The 22387-nt window shown below is 35.3% G+C and overlaps 1 protein-coding gene across 1 annotated transcript in view; it reads right to left on the bottom strand.

The window, feature by feature from the left end:
• Positions 1–22387, bottom strand: part of DNAH8 (dynein axonemal heavy chain 8) — a 141350-nt gene that overhangs the window by 85913 nt on the left and 33050 nt on the right. The window contains 16 exon segments of the mRNA XM_076335551.1: positions 260–432; positions 1559–1783; positions 3683–3844; positions 4149–4253; positions 4863–4965; positions 5112–5275; positions 5380–5533; positions 7042–7241; positions 8279–8519; positions 11195–11332; positions 12246–12346; positions 13508–13570; positions 14149–14262; positions 15361–15465; positions 19458–19693; positions 21386–21512. Coding sequence (XP_076191666.1) covers positions 260–432; positions 1559–1783; positions 3683–3844; positions 4149–4253; positions 4863–4965; positions 5112–5275; positions 5380–5533; positions 7042–7241; positions 8279–8519; positions 11195–11332; positions 12246–12346; positions 13508–13570; positions 14149–14262; positions 15361–15465; positions 19458–19693; positions 21386–21512 — 2411 coding nt within the window.

The following is a 22387-nucleotide window of genomic DNA, read 5'->3' as shown; positions in this document are numbered from 1 at the left end:
ACATTACTATATAACCTTAAAATTAGTCATTTCTGTTACTAAATCTTTTTTTAAGACTGGGCAGTGATAAAACTTTCCTAGGAATTACCAAATGTACAAATTAGTGAGAAGCCATTTTACCTTTTCTAAAAGAGCATGATTAAGCAAATGTATGAGAAGATTTTCACAAATGACCTAGCCCACACAGGACTTAATTCAGAATGTTAAATAAACACTATATATATTAAAAGTAGTCATTATGTATAATTGTTTTTCTAACCTGTCTGTAAGAGGTGTTATAACCAGACGATCAGTGCAACCTAGGAATTCATTTTGGTAAACAAAATCAACATCTGTAATGGATACCAAGACTTGATTGAAATCCTCTTTAAAGTAGAATCTAGACTGCTTTAACCATTCAAAATCAGTTGGTGATTTGACGTGCATTTTTACCTTAAAAGAAAGTAAATAAATGTATATGTTATAACTGAGCATCCACATTTATTGTCTTTGATAACTGTGATAAAATGCTTATTTGTATGAGAACAATGAGTGATTATTCAGGTTAAAGTTCCTATGCAAGTAAACTGAAATACATATAAGCATCACATAATATGTTCAGATGTATGCTAAACTGATACTAAAAAAATGTCCTGATCACTTAACCTGATCTTTACAATGTCTGTGTCAATCAAATAAATCTTAAATTGCTTTGGTAGTGCAGCTCACCCTCCAAGTAAAATTAGCAAACAACACACTGCTAAATCCACCAAACATATTGGAACAAAGGTCATGATGAAGGAAGGATCTGACTGAGGCATGGAAGGCAAATTGTGTAGAATCTAATAAGCTTGTGTCATCAGCAGTAAAAATATGTGAGAGATGTAGTGTTGAGGGATAGCATTCCTCAAAGAATAAAGGAATGTAAACAATTTAACACAGTCTAAAAAGTTCAAGTATAGGATTGGCATTATCTGTTGATTTTATTAGGGTTTTTTGTTTGTTTGTCTTCTATGTATTCTCCTTAGGAACCAGAAAGAGAATCCTAGTAGCCTGCTCTCCGAGGGAGTAGAAGAGGCAGAAAGAAGAAACTAGGAGATACGGAAGATGTTGCTATCATTGCTGTAACTCTAGAATGGGTGGAGCTAAAGTGCAGCCTAGTGCCAACTACTGAGATTCTGTAACAAGCCATGAGGAAATTATCTATGATGACAAAGCTACAACACCCTCAGCAGACTCAACTTTTTTAGTTATGCAAGGAAGAGTAATACAACAGTTTTTCAAAGAAAGGACATACTAAAAGGTTTTTGTCTAGCAAAACAATTCTGTAGGAAGAAGTGGAAAATTGAAATATTCTAAGAAAAGTGTAAAAATTTGGAGCAAATATTTAGATGACAGAACTGATGGATTTTATTCTAGTTTAAGCAAAAAGGTACTATTTTTACCACGATGAGATTATGGACATCTCTGTATTACAAATACATGCATACGCATGTGTAACCTTAGTTACCACATATAAGAAAAATTATTATGACAGAAAAATACATTTAGTTGTCAGAAATCAAAATCTGTACTTTACCAAATCATCAAAAATATCACGCTGATGCACATGAATGGTAATAAGCGTTTCAAATTTCACTCTATCAAACTTGGAAAGATCATGTGTGGTCTGGCTAATCAACATATTCAGAATCTCCAGAAATCTCCTATTGGTTACTTGCATGATTTTTCTGTCCTCTTTAGCATTCTGTAGAGCTTCTTCTGAATCATGTGTCCACAACATTTGAATCCCCAGTAATCCAACCTACAAATTTAATATGTGAAAAAAATACAAAAGAATCACTTGTTGAACACTAGCCTTATTACAGAAGCCTTAGGTGGAATAGGAACAATAAATTATGGTGTAGAGAGTCCCAAATTATCACTACATCCAGCATGATGCTATCTCACCAGGATACTGTGCCTGAGTTAATTGGCTCTGCTGTGGTACTGGAAACTCCTGAGAAAACATTTTAAAACTTTTATGAAAATTTGTCACATACTGAGATACACAGAAATTAAGGATGATTCTCCGTTTCACTTACAATCTCTTAGTGTACTCCAGTATCACAAACATAAACAGATCTTAAATTGTGGGGAGAAGTTCTTCTGAAAATTTCCCATTGCCAATTCATAGCTAATTAAAGAACATTTAAAAAAAAAATGCTGTGCGTTTTTACTGAACATGGGATGGATTACTATCTTTCTAACATGCTGTCATGACTGGAGTACAGCCTAAGGCACATTGAACTACAAGTTATTTTGCTTCCAAATAAATCTAGAGAGTTATAAGACGTTGCGTGTAAACTACGGTCTCAGACTGAATTTGATTTACAGTATCAGGCACACCCATAACAAAACAGGATAGATGAGAACTGTATCAATACCTTTTTTCCCCACATTTCTACATTCACAAAGCACCAAGACCTAAAAATTTGACTAACCCACTCTCTACTTTTCTATCTCCCTATACCTGTAGTGAGTTCATGGATACAGAGGTTGTGTAGGAAGAAATATCACACCATTTTAGAATCATTAGGCTATCATCAGTAGAGTCTAACACAAATTTATTTTAGAATGATCGATTAGTCAGAGGAAAAAAAAAATCTTTGGATGTGACTTTTTCATGCTACCTATAACAGAAGCTTCTGAGACAGGAAAAAGGCAGTTTGAAGGAAAGAAAACGTTTCAAATATTTGTCAGTATTTTGCCCAATTTCTTCTCTGTCCTATAACACAGCTTTTCTTTCTCTGTACTTTAAATTTCTTGGCCAAAGACCATTTTCTTCTTCTCCCCCTCTCTCCCCTCCCCCCCCCTTCTAACACTAATAATTCTTTGAACATAAAAACATTTGGATTAGCAAGACATGGGAAAGATCATCTTTGCAGATGGTAATAAAGCCACTTCAAAATGTCTGACATGCAAACAAGACAAGACAGTCCTTATCTGTTTAAAGAAAAGTAGTAAACTTTTTAAAATAAATACTGCTGACATAATACATAATTACATCATAAATACAGCTTTAAGATAATTCTCTTAAATATTTGTGTACTGATTTTTTTTTTAAATTAGCAATGTATTGGCCAGTTTTTATATTTGAAGAATTTCTATTAAAAAAATTACACCCAGCACTGTACTTATTAGCAAATTACAGCGTCAGAATTTGTACAGGATGGGAAACAATTCATTACTTGTTAATGAAATTTATGAATAATCAGTAAGATGGAGGAGTCTCTAGGCAAACTAGAATCCTTCAAGATAGGCTTCTACTAGGACTGCATTATTATAGTGACAAATATATGAACTATAGGTAAATCTTGTAAATGATGAGATAAATAATCATAGTCATAGCTCTTGCAATCTTAAATTATGAAAGAGAAATCAATCTGCACATGAAATTTTATTTGCATCTGAAAGGAGTTCAATATCCATCACAGAAAATATAAGCTCTACTTTATATTCTCCAAGAGAAGAAAAAAGTCATTTTAAAGTAGATTACAAGAAAAATATGCTATATATAGGGTACCAAAATTGAATAGGATTGCCTTCTACTGAGTAGATCCATATCCTTGTTTCCTCTATGAAAACATCCTCATATAGACAATCCCATATGCTCTTTACATCCAACCTCCCCCCCCATAGAATCCACATCCTGTAATCTCACCTGTGCTGGGAAGTGATTAAGAAAATTCAGCAACTGATATCCTGGGTCACTAATTTGGTAATATGCTGCCCTAATTATGCCATGCAACGAAATCTGCTGCACACGCAATAAATCCTGCAACCAAAGTTCTACTGGTCCTTTTGCAATCACTGGAGTGTCCAACTGAAAAATTAATAAAAGTAAAAGGTACAAAATTAGAACATAGTTACCAAACTTCTGTTCAAGAATGTTAGTTACTAGATAGTTACTAAATTTGTATTCAAGACAACTACAGATTTAATTTCAATAAACACACTAGTAATTTATTTAATGAAGACATATTATAGTTTTGTTACACCAATCCTTGACATGTTAATTTGTAATTAACAATAATTCAATTTAATATACACTTATATGTTCAATAATAGAATAATTTATCTATTAACAACATTTCTGGGGGGGGGGGGAAAGAAATTCAGAGAATTACTGGAATTTTTTCTCCTTCTCTTGATATGACTGCCAGTATGCGATCATAATCCTTTGGGTGAAAGTCTACTTCATTTATATTGTCAGATATGGAAGGCAGATGTGGCTGTAAGGATAATTCAGAAGTCGTTCAATGTAAATATATAACATTAGCAAACAGAAAAAAATCTCAAGTAAGGTCATCCTGCAAACGTTCATCTGAACCTACAGATGAATTTCAGGCCATCTGTAGGTAATAATTACAGAAATGGTTGTGTAGGATTTTATCTCCATTTGCTTTTTTTTTTACAGTTTCCAGAGGTGATCTAGCAGAACAGAGATCAGCTATTGTGTGAGATTAACTATCTTATCTCAATCAACCCTCGGTAACAATCAAGATTAGTTGGACTATAAACCTTCAGTAACAATCCAGACTAGCTGGACGAATTTTGCAATATGCAAAGCGGGAAAGTCTCACAGGGTCCCTTCTGTTAGTTTAGTTGTGAAAGGAACCACCAGCAAATCACTTGATGGGACCATATTCTAGTGTTCTGAATTCTGAAGATTTTTTTAAATTACAGATATCCATTTCATATTTTGTCAAAGACTAAAGAGCAAGTAACAAAAATTTTTTTCAAGCAAAGTTTATAAGAAGAGAATGGTTACATTTTAATTATTAAATGCTTTTCCATATTTTTTTTTTGTTATAAGCAGAAAAAAATCACTAAGGTTATACCTGAATTGTATGAGAATCACTTGCTTGTCCAAGAATTTCAAGAAGGGCAGGATCAGAAACAAAAAAGAATCTAGGAAACAGTAGCCTTTTCTTCTCTAAATATCTTTAAAATTGAACAAGATTTTTATTAGAAGATTTCAGCTCTTCAATTTTTTCTACGTAAGAGTGAAAGTAAGACTGAAATACTATTAATATTTCATAGAAACTATTTACAAAATAATAATGCATTAAAAATCAAACAATTCATACCCTGTAAGTGATTTCTGACATACTTCCAACTGTTCATGTAAATGAGGGAGAAGTTGCTCCATAGTCTCATCTCCGACACAGCAGTTAATTACATTTGGGTTTTCACGAGCTCGTTGCATTATTCGTATCCATGATTTGTCAATATTCTGAAAACGCTTTGCTTCCTATATATCGCAAAAACATAAGTACTTTCACAGCATAATCTGTTGGAAATTATTACACAGATAGCTTTTAATACACAATAATAGGCAAGCATTGTAAAGTTTACCTGGGGTAACTGTTTTGCAATATCTCCCCCTACAAAAACAGCTTCAAGATAAATCCAGAGGTTCTGCACAATCAGCCATTCTTCAATTATGTCTGTAGAGCTGCTTAGTTTATAAATCCAGCTCTGAATTTCCTTTTTAAATGGTGTATTGTATCTAAAAAAGGATGAGAAACAGAAATTATTTAAATCTAAATAAAGCTATTATAAAATAAATACTTACAATGGTGGAAAAAAAACCCAAACAACACTTGTTTCACTGTATTGGGTTTGCATGGCAAGGTTTTGGTAGCGGGGGGGCTATAGGGGTGGCTTCTGTGAAAAGCTGCTAGAAGCTTCCCCTATGTCCGATAGAGCCAACACCAGCCAGCTCCAAGACAGACCTGCCGCTGGCCAAGGCTGAGCCAATCAGCGACAGTGGAAGCGCCTCTGCGATAACGTATTTAAGAAGGGGGGAAAAAAAAAAAACCTGAGCAACAGAAATTGCAGCCGGAGAAATGAGTGAGAATATGTGAAAGAAACAACTCTGCAAACACCAAGGTCAGTGAAGAAGGAGGGGGAGGAGGTGCTCCAGGCACTGGAGCAGAGATTGCCCTGCAGTCCATGGTGAAGACCATGGTGAGGCAGGCTGTCCCCCTGCAGCCCATGGAGATTAACCGTGGAGCAGATATCCACCTGCAGCCCGTGAAGGATTCCACGCCAGCGCCCGTGGATGCCCAAAGGAGGCTGTGACCCCATGGGAAGCCTGCACTGGAGCAGGCTCCTGGCAGAACCTGTGGACTCGTGGAGAGAGGAGCCCACACTGGAGCAGGTTTGCTGGCAGGACTCGTGACCCCATGGGGGACCCACTCTGGAGGAGTCTGTTCCTGAAGGACTGCACCCCATGGAAAGGACCCATGCTGGAGCAGTTCATGAAGAACTGTAGCCTGTGGGAAGGACTCATGTTGGAGAAGTTCATGAAGGATTGTCTCCCGTGGGAGGGACCCCACACTGGAGTGGAGGAAGTGTGAGGAGTCCTCCCTCTGTGGAGGAAGGAGCGGCAGAGACTATGTGTGATGAACTGACCACAACCGCCATTCCCCATCCCCCTGCGCTGCTGAGGGGGGAGGAGGTAGAGAAAATTGGGAGTAAAGTTAAGCCTGGGAAGAAGGAAGGGGTGGGGGGAAGGTGTTTTTAAGATTTGGGTTTATTTCTCATTACCCTACTCTGATTTGATTGGTAATAAATTAAACTAATTTTCCCCAAGTCGAGCCTGTTTTGCCCATGACGGTAATTGGTGAATGATCTCTCCCTGTCCTTATCGCGACCCATAAGCCTTTCGTTATATTTTTTCTCCCCTGTCCAGCTGAGTGGGGAGTGACAGAGCGGCTTTGGTGAGCACCTGACGTCCAGCCAGGGTCAACCCACCATATTTCACTTAGAGCAAGAAGAATCTTGTGGGAAGTGTCTACCAGCTTGATTACATTCAAATATATTGAGACAATAGTTTGCTACTAATATATGAAAGTCTTCCACTTGAGGAAGTTTTTCATTAAACATTGTAACATTCTTTTTCATTAAAAAATAATATTCCATTCACATTTACTGCTGATTTAGCTTAATAATAGTACAGTTCCTATCTCAGTGTGTTTCTGAAAATACCATACACAATCAATTTAAAAGTACCTATTGGTCAGTAAAGAGCCAAGAATCATTAAACTGTCCTCCATCAACATTATAATTTCTGATGATTCAGTTCCCTTTAACAGTAACTCTCCTCTCCCTTTGAATGATGAAAAGCTCAGAATTTGGCTTCCCCAAACGTCAGCTATTTGAAATAGTTTGGCTTCTATATCCTTTTCCTTTGTAGCAGATATGCATATATCCTGCAAAGAAAGAACCATTTTTTAGAATCTTCATTCTTCAGAAAAGAAATCTTTCCTAATATTACACATCTAGTAATAGAATATTTAAAAACAATATATGGAATTTTATAAAATAGTATAGAAATGTGTCACAAATGCAGAGATCACACTACTAATTTTACTCACTCAAATTGCATGTATGGATAACTGAAAAGTGCACACTTGGAAATGCATGGATATACCATTTATGTAGCTTCACATTTTGTTATTTCTGTGTAACAAGATTTCTGAATCATCATTTCTACAAGGTTTAGGGTAGTCATGTAGACTCATCACCAGAAAAACTCTCAGTCATATCACATTTCAATTTATAGAATCACAGAATCTAAGAATAGTTTAGGTTGGAAAGGTCATCAAGTCCAACATTCTATTCAAATTAGAGCTTAATTCAAAATTAAGCAGATCACCTTGGAATGCTTCCATATAAATCACATATGAATATAACAATAGCTTTTGCATGCATATTTACCCTATAAAACTTGCAAACTCCATTGAGAGTTTTTTCAGGTTATGTGTGGGATCTTTTGAAATTGTATGGTTCAGAAGAAGCCATAAAGATCTAGAAAAGTATTCATATTAAATATTAATAAGCATGGAGCCTTCCTTTAAAATTTCTGATTTATTTACAGATCTTTAAAGCAACCACAGAGTTAAAAAATTAGGTGACCATGATCATTTGAAGTTTTGGTGATTTGGGGTTTTTTTTTTCCTGTTTAAAAAGAGCAAAGGAAATCATAGAAAATAGGGCCAGGAAGAATGTGAAGAGATTATCTAGAAATAAGTGTCCAAAGATTCCAGCTGCTACCTGTCTTTGTTCATATGGATAAAAATTTCTAAATAAAATATAAATTATTTTAAACTAGTGTGGTCTGATTAAGAGTCAAGGACTTTAACGAAGTAAAAAATACTTTTAAAAAAGGTGATCATCTTACAAGTAATCATATTATTTTTGCTGACAATATAAAATGAACAAGGAGGGAAAAAATGTATGTACCTACCTCAATATCATCTTTATGTTCAAGGATTGGCGCTTCCATGATGTTTCTAAGGCAAAAGGAATCAGATTCTATATCAAATTGATGTCCTGTTGTTTCAGCAATACGATTCCAGTGTCTTTGCTTCATTGCTTTGTTGATCATCATTTCCAACAAAGGACAAGCCTCACTAAAATCATCAATTTTCTTCTTGAGATCTAAAAACGCTTGCCAGTGTTTGAGTCCTTTAGGTAGTCTACGGCACCTGCAGTTGAGTTAAATTGACACAGTAGTAAATGCCTCTTTTGTCAAAATAGGAATTATTTAAACATGTTAAAAACAGACAAGGAGATATGAATTAGCTTGTATTCAGGTCAACATTTTCTATGTAAAATTCCAATTTATGTCACTTAGTCTACCTTTTTAGAAAAAACTAATGCAAATGCCCTACTAACAAATCATAATATTTTACAGTTTTAACCACTGATATGCTCTCTGCAAATAAACAGAAGTATTGCAGTTTTCATTAAAATATAGCTTATCTGGTGCTTATCATCACAAACTCTTTATTGGCAAACAAAAACCAAAGCAAAAATAGTTAAATTTCACATATTTAATCCTCATACAAATATAATATTTACTTCAGTTTACAGTACCAGTAATACACATGGCACATATTAACATACCACTTCGGAGATAGATGTGAAAATTAGAAAGATATGACCACCTTCTCCTCTACTTCTGGTTAGTGTTCCTGAAATTATTCACTAAGAAAATGAAAATGATATACCTCTAATGTGGAAAACCCCCAGTAAAACAGCTAAATGAATATTCACCTCTTTGACCATACTTTTACAGAGCCTACACACTAAGAATTAAGCCGTTCACCCACCACAGGAGTGTCCTAATGTAAATGATAAAGTACATCCTTAGCAGGAAAAGTAATAAAGCCTGGATCATATTTCCCTTGGTTTTGCATCCTTTGTCACTTATCTCCCAACCTCCCACTGATATAATTCATATTTTCTGTAATCAGGTACAAAACAGCAGTCTGTGTCTGGTTTAGAGCTATGTTGGTGCTGTGTGGTTGCCAGTACATTCATGTTGATTAGCTCCCTGGTTGCTGTCAAACAGAATATTTAATACCTGCCTGCCTTTCCCTGAGGGGGAAAAGTATTTTGTGTCTGTTTTTGGACTACTGTGAAGTTTTGACTTTTACAAAACTCACAGGCACTTAAGGTTATTTTGTGAGAAACCTGCCTTGTTGAAAGTTGAAACTAGCCAATAGACTAAAAAAAAAAAAAAGAGTATTCAAGAATGCTGAAAAAGAGGAGCACAGACATGGTCAGACAGTGACATCACAGATCACCTTTCTCCTTAGAAAGCCAGGCAAAACATCTGAATAGTTTATAAATTTCTCTGTTTGCAGCCGTTCTTTTCATTCATTACTAAAGAGTTAATGTCAGGTTCAGCGATTTGGGACACAGGAATCAGATACAGCAGAGAGGCAGATTTTGAATGAAATGCTGCATGTTCCAGAGCTGGGAGCCCTGTTATCCTTACTGAGTCTTGTGAACCAGGACATGCTGTTTTACACAAAGACAAGATACTGGCAATTAGGTGTCTGTCAACATCTTGCTTTGAGAGACTCTTTATCCCTGAAATTCTAACAGCATATGTAACCTCAAATTTGGGAAAGAAAAATACTCTTTCGCACATATTTCCTTGAAAGGTTATTAGTCTCTGGTTAATGTTTCCCACTTAGAAATTAAAAAATAATGCAAATCTAAGACCCAGCCTTCAACTCTGACTGTCAAAAGTGCAATTTCAAAACTATGGAAATTCTTCACTTACCAATTTTATGCCTTATAGTGACATATTTGATATATCAGTTAACCTTCAGGAAAACATATATTTACTAGACTACCATGACACCCTGGACTAGCCAATAACAAAAAAAAAAATTCAAGTAAAAAATTGCACATTCTGTAGTACAGATCCTCTCCCCCCTATAGGTCCTGCACTGCTCTATAACTGCAGTATAGATATACTCTAAAATACCAAATACTGGCACAAGTACAAACATACATCAATTAGTCATGCCTTTATTCTGGAAATTAATAGTGAAAGATTCTGGAATATTGTTCTAATAAGAGGACTGGGGGTGCAAAGAAAGTGCCAAGAAAGCTGGAGTTGTTTTAGGATGGAGCTTGCCAAGCTTATAACAGGACTCTATTAGGTAGCAGGATAGTTGGGTGCTGCACTCAATGATGCAGTTATTCTGTTGTAATATAATCCTTGTCCTAGTCTTCTATATAATACTTCTTCCCAAAATAATATATGTACTTTTGAAAATATTAAAAATAAAGTTAAATTAAAAGGTTAGAAAATACTTCTGAAACAAACTAATTACATCTAATCCTCTCAACAGTGTCAAAACCATTTTAAACTTTCAATGTTATTTGGAAGCTTAATATTTGTATTTTTGTATTTGTAACTTTTTTACAAACCCATTCTATTTAAGACACTCAGCATTGTTAATGTATTTGAAATGGCAGAAATGTTTTAAAAAGAGGATAAAATATTCTAAAAGACCAGAAATGTTACTCTTGTATTCGGGACTTAAAAATCAATGGGCTAATCCTCCTAATTGAAGAACTTACCTTTTACAAATAAACTTTCAGCTCTCCTAACCTCTTGGTTGGTTTAGCTAAGGAGATCAACTCTTCAACTGATCGTATGACCTTCCATTATCAAAACTACAGGTAAAAAGGCTGGTTAACTAAAAGTATAGTGTTATTCCACTCTTGAAGAATCTTACTACTTTATGATAAACCTTATTCATGGAAGTTTTGTATTTAAATATATCAAATAGCTTTACTGAAGTCACCTAAATCTTAATGCATTTAACATCAGTTATAATTCCTATTATGAACATACCTGTTTTGAAAATCCAGAAGTTCAGCATTAATTTTTTCAACATCTACATCCGTCCAAAGTATCTCATAATAACCATTGATATTGTTTATGACAGTATCATATAATCCATACAATTTCTGAAGCAAGCCTAACTCCTTCCTGGGAAAAAAAAAATCATACCGATAACTTCAATCAGCTATTTGGATATCTCACAATAGTTAAATACATGGTATATGTAATATTACTACAAAAAATTGAGGTAGATCAATTAGATTATGTTTCTTAATGTAGAAAAGAACACTTCATGAATAAAATCCACAAAAAAAGAGCAGACAGTTGGTGCTAAGGACCTAATATCCATACTAAACATTTGGGTGAAGTTTTGATTTAGTCTAGTTCTATAAAAATTCCATTCATCCAAAAGGAACCTAGCTTATGTACTCTGAGCTGGCTCTGCAGTGCAAAGCAGAGCATGACAAGTGGGGACAATTAGTCAATTTACTTCGGAAGCACTCTCTGAATCTGAACTAAAACGCTGATCTAAAAACAGCCAGAAAGGGTCAGATCCTCATCTGGTGTGAATCATCATCAAACCATTGAAATGGCTGTGCAGAAACTTCAGAATCTGATTCGCATTTGTACAGGTGCTCAAAAATTTAGACTTTCATAAAAGTTCTGGTTATATTTTTTATATATGATGATACACTGACCTTTCCTTGCCTTTTCCTTGTTCGCTTTTTGTACCATATCTTAATACATAATACTATATTTACTCACGTACTTATCTATAAGTTGGTTTTTTTTTTTCCCCAGGACATGGTATTCTGCTCCTTCATATAGTATTTACATGTAGTAAAATAATCTGGTATGGTTCAGTTACCATAATAAATAAATACAATTATTTTTTATTGGCAAGTTCATTAGACCTGTAAAATTTTCATTGATTTTTTTTTTTTAATTTAATTTAAGGCAATGGAAACCTTCCATATTCTAATATTTCCCTCTTTGGTGTACCCTAAGCCTTTCTAACATACTTAATAAACACCTAAGACAGCTGTACTTCCACAGTTACCTGACTTTATGCAAAACTTCATAGTCTGTGACAGGCAATCCAAACAACTGCTCACCAGAGGAGTATGTGATAAACTTTCTCCACAGCTCATCAAAGTTAGCCTGATAAAATTAGGATTCATACAGACAAAATGAAAAGATGTTTATAATATAAGTTTTAATTTAAAATTGTCTAATAATAAATCATTAAACAGTTCTAAACTTGTCTTAAAATAATTCTATTAGAAGCATATTTAAATGTCTGAAAATATTTTTGATCTAAAATTTTGAACAGTTCTCACGTAATGTAATACTCAAATCCATATATTGAATTCAAATAGTGAAAGTTTATATAAGAAGCAATAATTTGAAGAAGCATTTTATAAAAATGGGATGTGAAATGAATTCCACATCATCAAGGGAAAAAAAAAAAAAAATTTGTATCAGATGGTAAAATATACAGCCTGAAAAAAAAACACTGAAAAGTGCCAAAAAATACAATTACTTTCAAAGTATAACTGCTGTCCAAAGGATATGATCACCATAGAAAAATGGAAAGAAGAATGATTTTGGCAGTTACTATTCATAAATACAAAACATTCTCTTGGCAAAATAATAAATACAGCATATTCAACCAAAATCACTCCATTTTCAGTACATATTAGATGCATTAGGAAGTTTAAGCACCTTCTGTTAGTTGCTTAGTGCTTTTCACAAACTTTGAATTTACTTTTTACAGAGTCTATACAATATGTAAGGGACTGACAAAAGTCCTGTTGCAAAAAAATCTTCAAGTTACTGTAATTTGCAGAGAAAGGAAGAAAGATTTAAAATAGACTAAAAACTGGTTATGGACCCATGAACTAAGGTTCATAACAAACAAATATCAAGCTGAAAGACAATTATCTAATGGAAAATGTGATCTTTAAAAGATTAAAAGATTGGCTCATGTGACTGATATGTAACCTGGCTTCTTTTCAGTCATTATTGAGTTGTCGTACTTGACTCTTCCCTCTTCTACTGCTTTTACTACTTCAAGTCAATAATTTCTGCTCACAAAACACGAAGAGTGAAGTAAGGTTACACATCAATCAATCAATCCTTCCACATTAAGGAAAACATTGCCTGATAGAAACTAAAGTATAGTTAACATAATACTACACAGAATATCCACCAAGACACATTTACCAAAGATTGTAAACGTGTCTTTTTCTAAACTTGTTTCGATAAGCAATAGCAGATCTAATTCTTATTATTTGGAAATTCAACAGTTTATTTTCTTACCTGAAATATCTGTAGCCTATTACTGGCTTCCTGAGGTGGAATATCTGGAACCATAGGTCCTTCCTTTCAAACAAGCAGTTAAGAAAAATTGAATATTAATTCTCAAAGTGACTGAAGACCACTGTATATTTACAGGTCATCACAAATGCATATTTTTTTGGCAGTCAAAATTCAATCAAGGTTTGTATCTTGGTAATGCAATACTTACAATGGTAAATCTAAGAAAAAATAACTTTTATGAAATTGAAAATTCTTTAGCTTAATTAAACTGAATAGGACTAGACTTTCATTTTTCATATTTTGTTCTTTTGCTGAAAACAAAATACCTAATGAGTGGCCTGAGACTGTCTTTTTTAATGTTGTTGTGTGAGCAAAGATGCCACAACATGTACTACAATTTCTAAATTATTTTCTAAATTAAGATTTCATGGCAAGTTGTACCACCAGGGATTCTTTTTCTTACAGTGTTGTGTGCACTGCTATTTCTTCATACTGAAAAGTTTGACCTACAATGATGACTGCTTAGCAACCATGGCATCAAACACTCAGTAGCTCAACAGAATAAAATTCTGGCACCCAACTGCTGCAAACCAAAAATATTGAAAAACTAAGTCTTACAGGTAACTACTAAATTAATTTACCGTTTCATATGACATTTCAAAGTTTGACACATCCTCCCGAAAAACTGCGACTGATTCTAGCAAATTACTCTTAAATTTGGGCTGAACTTGAACCAACTCATCTTGAACTCTGGTCTGACATACAAAAGATGAAAATCAAAGTTATTTCTTTAAAAAACAGGAACAGAAATTTGAGTTATATATAAACCAAAATTATAAATAAAAAGTATTAAAATTCTGAACAAAAAATAATTATTTGAAGCTAAATATATTTTTTTTTTCTTTTTATGGTGCCATATGTTCCGTTTTTGAGATGAAAAGTGGCAAGAAAACAAAAAACAACCAAAACCCGTAACAAAATCTCCCCTCCATCTTTAAGTGAACATGTTCCATTATAAGGGGGTGGGGGAACAAAAGGACACAGAGAAGGGGGGAAAAAAAGATCCTATTTCCTCCCTCCCTCCCTCCCTCCCTCCCTCCCTCCCTTCCTTCCTTCCCTTCCTCCCTCCCTCCTTCCTTCCTTCCTTCCAAAAAACCTCTCAAAACCCAAAGTGTTAGGCTCCTCCTCCTCATGGATGGCTCAGCCTTCTCTTTAACCACTTTCATATTCTTTGTTCAAAAGCTTGAGAGAAAGAACCAAGAGCTGCACGAAATGTGAATGTGAAATACACTCGAGCTCGAGTCCTTCCCCGAGTGATTAATCTGTGGGACACGATCTAACTTAATTGTTCCAACAAAATATCTACATATTTCCATCTAACCTTCTACACTACAGAAAATATTCAATAAACATTGAGCTTTTGAGGGATATAAAGGCTGTCCTAAGCAATAAAGGTAAACGTGCAATCACCACTTAGGGGTAAGGGCACGGGCAGAGCACGCGCTTCTTAAAAACAGGTAATCTAAGGGTAGTAATCTTCCCGATCAGACAAGAATGACACAAAAACTGGAAATGAAGGAAAGCAGAAAGAGCAGAGAGACATAATAAATTTCTCATTTTCTTGCAGGTTTTAAGCATATATCTAAAAGCTACAATAATATTTAAAGATTAAAGAGCTCTATAAAAATAAAATTAGAAAATGAACATACTAATCAAAGGTACAGACACCAGTGTACAACTGAGGCCAAGAGTGAGAAGTCAGAGTGGAGTGACAATTGGTCCCACACTTTCATTTATACTCTGAAAAAAGCACATGAAGACAAATGGAAAATAACATGGTTTTATACACTTACAGCTTTGGTCTGTAATTTATTAAAAGAATATCTGAGTGTATCAACTCCTTCTGATTCCTCTTTTGTCACCTCAATTTCAAATGTATTTAAAATGGCATAGGCTTCCTAGATGAAAAAATGAAACCTTAGGAATGATGCATTTTAAGTTCATTTGCAGGAATGTAAATCCAATTTGTAAGAAAAATTTCAAAGAAAATCTGTTCATGTAATTTAGACATAAAAATATTTATGTTTTTTTAAAATAAGGATGATGAATGAAGAACTAGGGAACAACAGCAAAACATATTTCTTTAAAGATGTCTTGGATTAAATACTAGAAAAAATATATAAACACAATAAATTTAATATTAAAAGCATATAAAATTTTATCATCTCAATGGTATTTTTATTCCACTGGTCTACATTCCACCTGAATGTAGATTTTGATGAATTTTTCCTAACTCTGAATAATTATGCACACTAAACTACACATTTTTAAATGTTTTGCCATATCATCTATAAAATATTTATATGTTTGCCAAACTATCAAATGCCTGTATATGTATGTTACAGAATGAACCTTTCTTAGGCTTTGTTCTCATATGCAATTTGTTTGCATATCTTCTGCTTTATTATCCTCCTCCTACGCACATGGCATTATTTGAAAATAAGATCATTTTCATATTTTATAGTTTCCCAACAGGTAGGCAAAAGATTTGCTAATTAAGACAAACAGCAGTGTGCATTATGTTAGCTGCTCCTTTGACCTACAACTTTGTCTTAGTTTTGGCTGGGATAGAGTTAATTTTCCTGCTAGTAGCTGGTACAGTGCTGTGGTTTGGATTTAGTATGAGAATAATGCTGATAACACACTGATGTTTTAGTTGTTGCTAAGTAGTGCTTACACTGGTCAAGGACTTTTCAGCTTCCCATGCTCTACCGACTGAGGCGGCTGGAGGTGCACAAGAAGCTGGGAGGGGGCACAGTCAGGGCAGCTGACCCAAACTGGCCAGAGGGATATTTCATACCATGTGACGTCATGCTCAGTACATAAACTGGGGGAAAGCTGGCCAGGAGGGCCGCTGCTCAGGGCAGGTGGTGAGCAACTGCATCATGCATCACTTGCTTTGTATATTCTTCTGTTGTTGTTGTTGTTGTTGTTGTTGTTGTTGTTGTTGTTGTTGTTGTTGTTGTTATTTTCAATTATTAAACTGTTTTTATCTCAACCCACGACTTTTCTCACTTTTACTCTTCTGATTCTCTCCCCCATCCCACCGGGGAGTGGGGGAAGAGTGAGCAAGCGGCTGTGTGGTGCTCAGTTGCCGGCTGAGGTTAAACCACGACAGACTTGTATTCTGTGCAGTTTGCGATGGTTGATAAACACAGTTGTTTGTTCCACGCAGATATCTATACTTATAATCCTCTCCCGTTCAGCTTCTGAGAGAAGTGTAGACTGAACCACTGAGGTTGAAAGGGGCCTCTGGAGATTGCCTAGTCCAACCCTCCCTGCTCAGAGCAGGGTCACCTAAATCAGGTTGCCTAGGACCATGTCCAGTCAGGTTTTGAATATCTTCAAGGATGGAGAGTCCACAACCTCTCTGGGCAATCTGTTCCAGTGTTTGAGCACCCTCACAGTAAATTTTTCTCAGGTTTAAATGGAATTTACTGTATTTCAAGTCATGCCCGTTGCCTCTTGTCCTGTTACTGGCTGCCACTGAGAAGAGTCTGGTTCCCTCTTCCTTCCTAGCACCCATCAGGTACTTATACACATTGATAAACTACCCCCTGCGCCTTGCTTCTCCAGAGTAAATATTCTCAGCTCTCTCAGCCTCTCCTCATATGTCAGATTCTCCAATTGCTTAAGCAGCTTTTGCTGAAGTCACTCCAGTATGTCCATGTCTCTCTTGTATTGGGAAGCCCAGAATTGGACACAGCACTCTAGGTAAGTCTCATACTGCAGAGTAGAGGGGATCACCTCCCTCAACCTGCTGGCAACACAACTCCTAATACAGCCCAGGATACCCTTAACCTTCTTTGCTGCAAGGGCACTTTGCTGGCTTATGTTCAACTTGATGTACACCAAGAAACTCAGTTCTTTCCTGCAAAGCTACTTTCTACCCAGCCTGCACTGGTGCCTAGGGTTATTCATCTCCTGGAGCAGGACTTGACATCTCCCTTTGTTGAACTTCATGAGGTTCCTGTCAGCCCATTTCTCCATCCAGGTCCCTCTGAAAGGCAGCACAACCATCAGGTGTGTCAGCCACTCCTTCCAGTTTTGTGTCATCTGGAAACTTGCTGAGGGTCCACTCTGCCTGATCCGCCAGGTACAGAGTACTGGACCCAGTATGGACTGCTGGGGTACACCACTACTTACTGACTTCTAACTAGATTTGTGCCAGTAATCACAATTCTTTGAGCCTGACAGTTTTCAATCCAACTGGCTGTCCACTCATCTAGTCCACACTTCATCAGTTTGTCAATGAGGATATTATGGGAGACAGTGTCAAAAGCCTTGCTACCGTCATGATAAACAATATCCACTAGTCTCCCCTTGTTCACTAGTCATCTCATCGTAGAATGCTATCAAGTTGGTCAGGCATGATTTTCCCTTGATAAATCCACATTGACTATGCTCAATCCCCTTCCTGTCCTACTTTTCCTTACATCAAGCCCTCTTTCCTTCAATCATGTTCTAGGAAGAAATATAATGCCTAATCACCCCATCAACAAAGTTCTAATTAAATCCACCAAGAAAACAAGACAAAACATTGAAATTACTGATCAGTTGCCATTGTTCTATATTCACTTCTTGATTTTGTCAGCTCTATATTCTTTCATTATTTAAGGAAAGCTCATGAAAAAAAGATCTAAGAGTGACTTGTTAACATGACGCCCTACTGATATTAATGGAACTTATTATGTTAATATAGAAAGGGAGTAAATATTTGCAACATATATAGAATGTAAGTGGTTTGGGAAAGAACTTTTATCCTAATATTAATCTCAAAGTGCCAGAAGCAGGTATAAATAAACAAGCAATGTTAATACTTCATAATTTTGTATCCCTTTTGTTTATTTACAAATTTTGCATCATTTCCTACACACGTAAAACCTAGCAAATAGACAGCGCTGAACTCAGTTCCTCTTCCTTGTTTTATTTAACATCTGAGTATGATTATCATGTCCGTATCTTCAGCCTGAAGACAGCCAGACTAAGAAATAACATTTACTAGATCTGAATATTACTTTAAATGTTGCAATTATTGTTCAGGTTCTTCCTTTACTTGTTTAACCTCTACCTCTTTTGGATCACAGAACTGGTTATATTTGCCTTCAAATAGTCTCTGTACTATTCCTGGCTTACAAACTACTGTACAAACTGCTAAGACAAAACCCACTTTCTTAAAATAAAACTAGCAAAAGTGACGACAATCCACTGAAAGTCCTTTCCGGTATCATGTTAACAGAACAGTCTTCAAGAAAGAAAATGTTGCTATACAGCAATACAATTTCTTCTCCAAAAGGTGGATGAAAATGTAAACCAAATGTGTTCTATTAATCTGACTGTTTCAGAGTGTGATAATAAATATGAAGTATATATAAAACTTAATGAGCTTCTTTTAGCTTCTTTCTTATGAGGAAAGCTAAAAGAATGCTGCAAGTCTCTGACGGCATACAATGATGTGTGGCTCCATGAATATATTCTGGTTATATTTAAAAGGGGTTAGATGATCAAGATGTTTGTTTATAGATACAGAAAAGTTAGGAAGAGGATTAAGGCTAATGGAAAAGCACACAGCAAAAGGGACAGTATTTCTCCTTTCTCTTGTGCTCTCATCTGCTTATTTCTGCATGTTGTCTCCTAGATTGTATTTATATTATAATTTATTTGAGAGAGAATGATTTTTTCTGTTCTGCATTCATACAGTATCTAGCAAAGTATCTAATACTGATTCATAATTTATAATAAAAATAACAATAAAAATATTACTTTGTTTCCCATCTTCAGCCTAGATCCTTCAGGACAGTAAATTCATTGTTTGGGTTCTCAGTTTATCTTATGACTCTTATTATATAATATCATTTTAATCAATATAAAAAATTAAAAGGCATCTTACCTCAATAGGTCCCAGAGTCATATCCATTTGTATTTTATTATCACGTATGATAGATAAAGCTTCCATCGCAAATCTGACGTCATCTAAGTCACACAGAGGTCGAGACAATTTCTTTAAATATTCAGTTATGAACGACATCATGTCTGTCATTTTCTTTTTATATTCTTCATTTAAATAATGACAGAGGAGCATCTTCCAGGCTTTGGCTTCAATTGCTAAAGCTATTTTCAGTGGTCCTGAATTAAATAAAAAATAAAAAAAATAAATTATTCAATCTACATCTTAATTTTTTTTCTGTAAAAAACCCCCACATCATCACATATGGTTCTTTAACAGCAATTAGGAAAAGCAGACAGGCAATCCAATTACTGCATTTTAAAAGTTTCAAAACAATTTCAACTATACTTAAATTTTATTTCTGTTTTATTTATACTGATATCTGTAAAACATAGTGGTAAGCTTATCTAACAGAACACATAAAAAAGATGAATAAAGAAGAAAAATGCTTACTTATTAATGTAGATTCTCAGAGAATACTTTTGATATATATTAACCAAATGCATGAAGACCAGTGATATTTAAATGGTTTATACCTGTTGAGGAAATGGTATCTTGGGATTTCAATATTGGCATTTGGAATACTTCACAACTAAAACTGTAAGGTGTCACATCACATCATATGCAGTTAATATATAAACACAAACCAACACTGAAGGGACAGAAAAGCCAGTCATTGGCACTCTAACTTATTATCAGAATAAATTAGGATTTTAATAGGCAACATTTTGTACTCTGGTGAAAGAAACCGAAAATACTAACAGCATACAACCCTTCTGCTCACAAAACAAGTTTTACAGCAGATATGGTTTCTTCTTTAATAATGTGGATATTAGCATTAAAAATCTGATTGCTGAAGGTCAAGGGTGATACAAGAAAAGTACTGTACCCTGTGCAGAAGCTAGAATAAGTAAATGATAATAAATCAATTCCCAAGCCTAAATTGAGTTCAAGATAATGGGAAAGGGATAAATGTATTACTTGTCCCTAGATAGCAACCATGATAACGTGTCACAGAAAGTAAAAAAAAAAAACAAAACAGTGACACTGGTCCAGAGAAGACGTCAGCTACATAATAATCTGTGAGGTGAGAGGGATAAGTGCCATTGAAATCCTTGCTTCTTTGTCATAGCACAAACAGCTTAATTCTTCAACAAGCAGTTGTCTGGAGAGAATACATTTTTCCACACCTGACTGTTCTTCAGGGTAACGTGATCGATGAGTACCAAGTTGCCAGGGCCACAGAAGGCCAGGTACTGAGGCACGTGCCGTATAGAACTGAGGAAACACATGCTGTGCGAGGGAACACATTCCAACAGCAGGTCTTGATGCCAGCTTCCCTATCTTTAAAGACACTAGAGGTGGATGGGAAAACACATGATATTCTGAGTGCTTTGGATGCTAAACATGGGAATGGCTACGCAGCCATATCTCCTGCCAAAACAAACACTGAGAGTGAAAAAGAAGCTAATGCAGCTATGTGCTAGTCTTGCACCAATACCAAAGAAGGTGATTTATGCTTCCGATGCTCTTTATAATCACTGGCTGAGCTGATGCCAGAGATGAGTGCCAGGGATGATCACATCAGTGTCAATACACATTCATTAACTCTTTAGCAAGCCTCCATGATAACTTCACAGCCATGACAATTTAATTTCACCACTCCAAAGAGGAGAAGGCAAGGGGAATGGAAGGTTTTTTCAAGTCAGATTTCTCAGAAGGATCTGAGTGAGCCCTGGCTGGTCAGTCAGGGAGGTGTCTTCAGCAATTTCTATTCATACTGTAAGCATTTATTTCAGAGAATAAACCAAATAACATGACCATTATATTCATTATCTTACTGTACATACAAAGATAAGAAAATGTCATACCTGTATGCAATTCAAGTGGACCAAGAAGAATAATGGGTTTTAAATCTTCCATCTCTTGCTCAAACATAGCATAGTGAAGTATTTCTTCCTTAATTTCAGTCAGAGATGGACAGCTAGCCAAAAATTGCTGTGTGTAGTTTAAAATATCAATCAACAAATGTCCTTTTTCATATTTTTGGTAAAACAAGTTACAACAGTTATTCAGGAATTACTGAAAATGTATACCAATATTATACTTGTTTTTAGCCTTCTGTAGCCTTGCTAACATAGTAAAATGCATGTGATGAGGTGTTCATGTATTCTCTGTCAGTAGCTCTTAAGCTTGTTGGGAAATTCCAATCAAATTTAACAGAGAAATAGATATCCAAGACATATTAAGTGCCTACTGATTTTGTGAAAACAGGTGACGAAACAGAGATCAAAAAATACAGGCCTGCACTTACAGAAAGACTACACCATTAGCCCAATTATGTGTGAAACAATCACAATACAACACATTTTCTAAGCAGTTCCATGCGCAGAACTCAATTGTAGAAAAGTTTTGTGATTTTGAAAAGTTGCATTTCAGAAATGTTACACAAAAGCTGTATTCAATGTGCCTACATTGCATGGGCAAGTAATAACTGCTGAAAGCTGTTTCCCAATTCTACTCTTTTGTCTGCGAGTACCCAGGCAGGCAGTGGAAGGGTTAGCACAGTGCTAAAGAATGTAGAAACCAGGGCATGTGTGTACAAAACTTAACTACGTTATTATTGAGGCTTTCTCTGTAGCAGTATTCTTTTCTTCAGTAGTAACTAGATCAAATTAATAATACTTATTTGATTAGACTTAAAATTTTAATTAGACTAACAGCAAATTCTCAGCTCTGCATATAAAGTGGGTTTTTTAGCCCACAAACTGCACAACTTGCATTGTGACACCCAAAAGATACAAGTGCTCCTGTAGTAAAACAAGGTGATGCAATATTCACAGATCTATGTATATATAATGTAGTCTACTAAA

The sequence above is a fragment of the Aptenodytes patagonicus genome, chromosome 3 (assembly GCF_965638725.1).
Source record: "Aptenodytes patagonicus chromosome 3, bAptPat1.pri.cur, whole genome shotgun sequence".
NCBI classification, from domain to species: Eukaryota; Metazoa; Chordata; class Aves; order Sphenisciformes; family Spheniscidae; genus Aptenodytes; species Aptenodytes patagonicus.
Note: the sequence above shows the minus strand (reverse complement) of the source record. Positions and strands in the feature narration are given on the sequence as shown.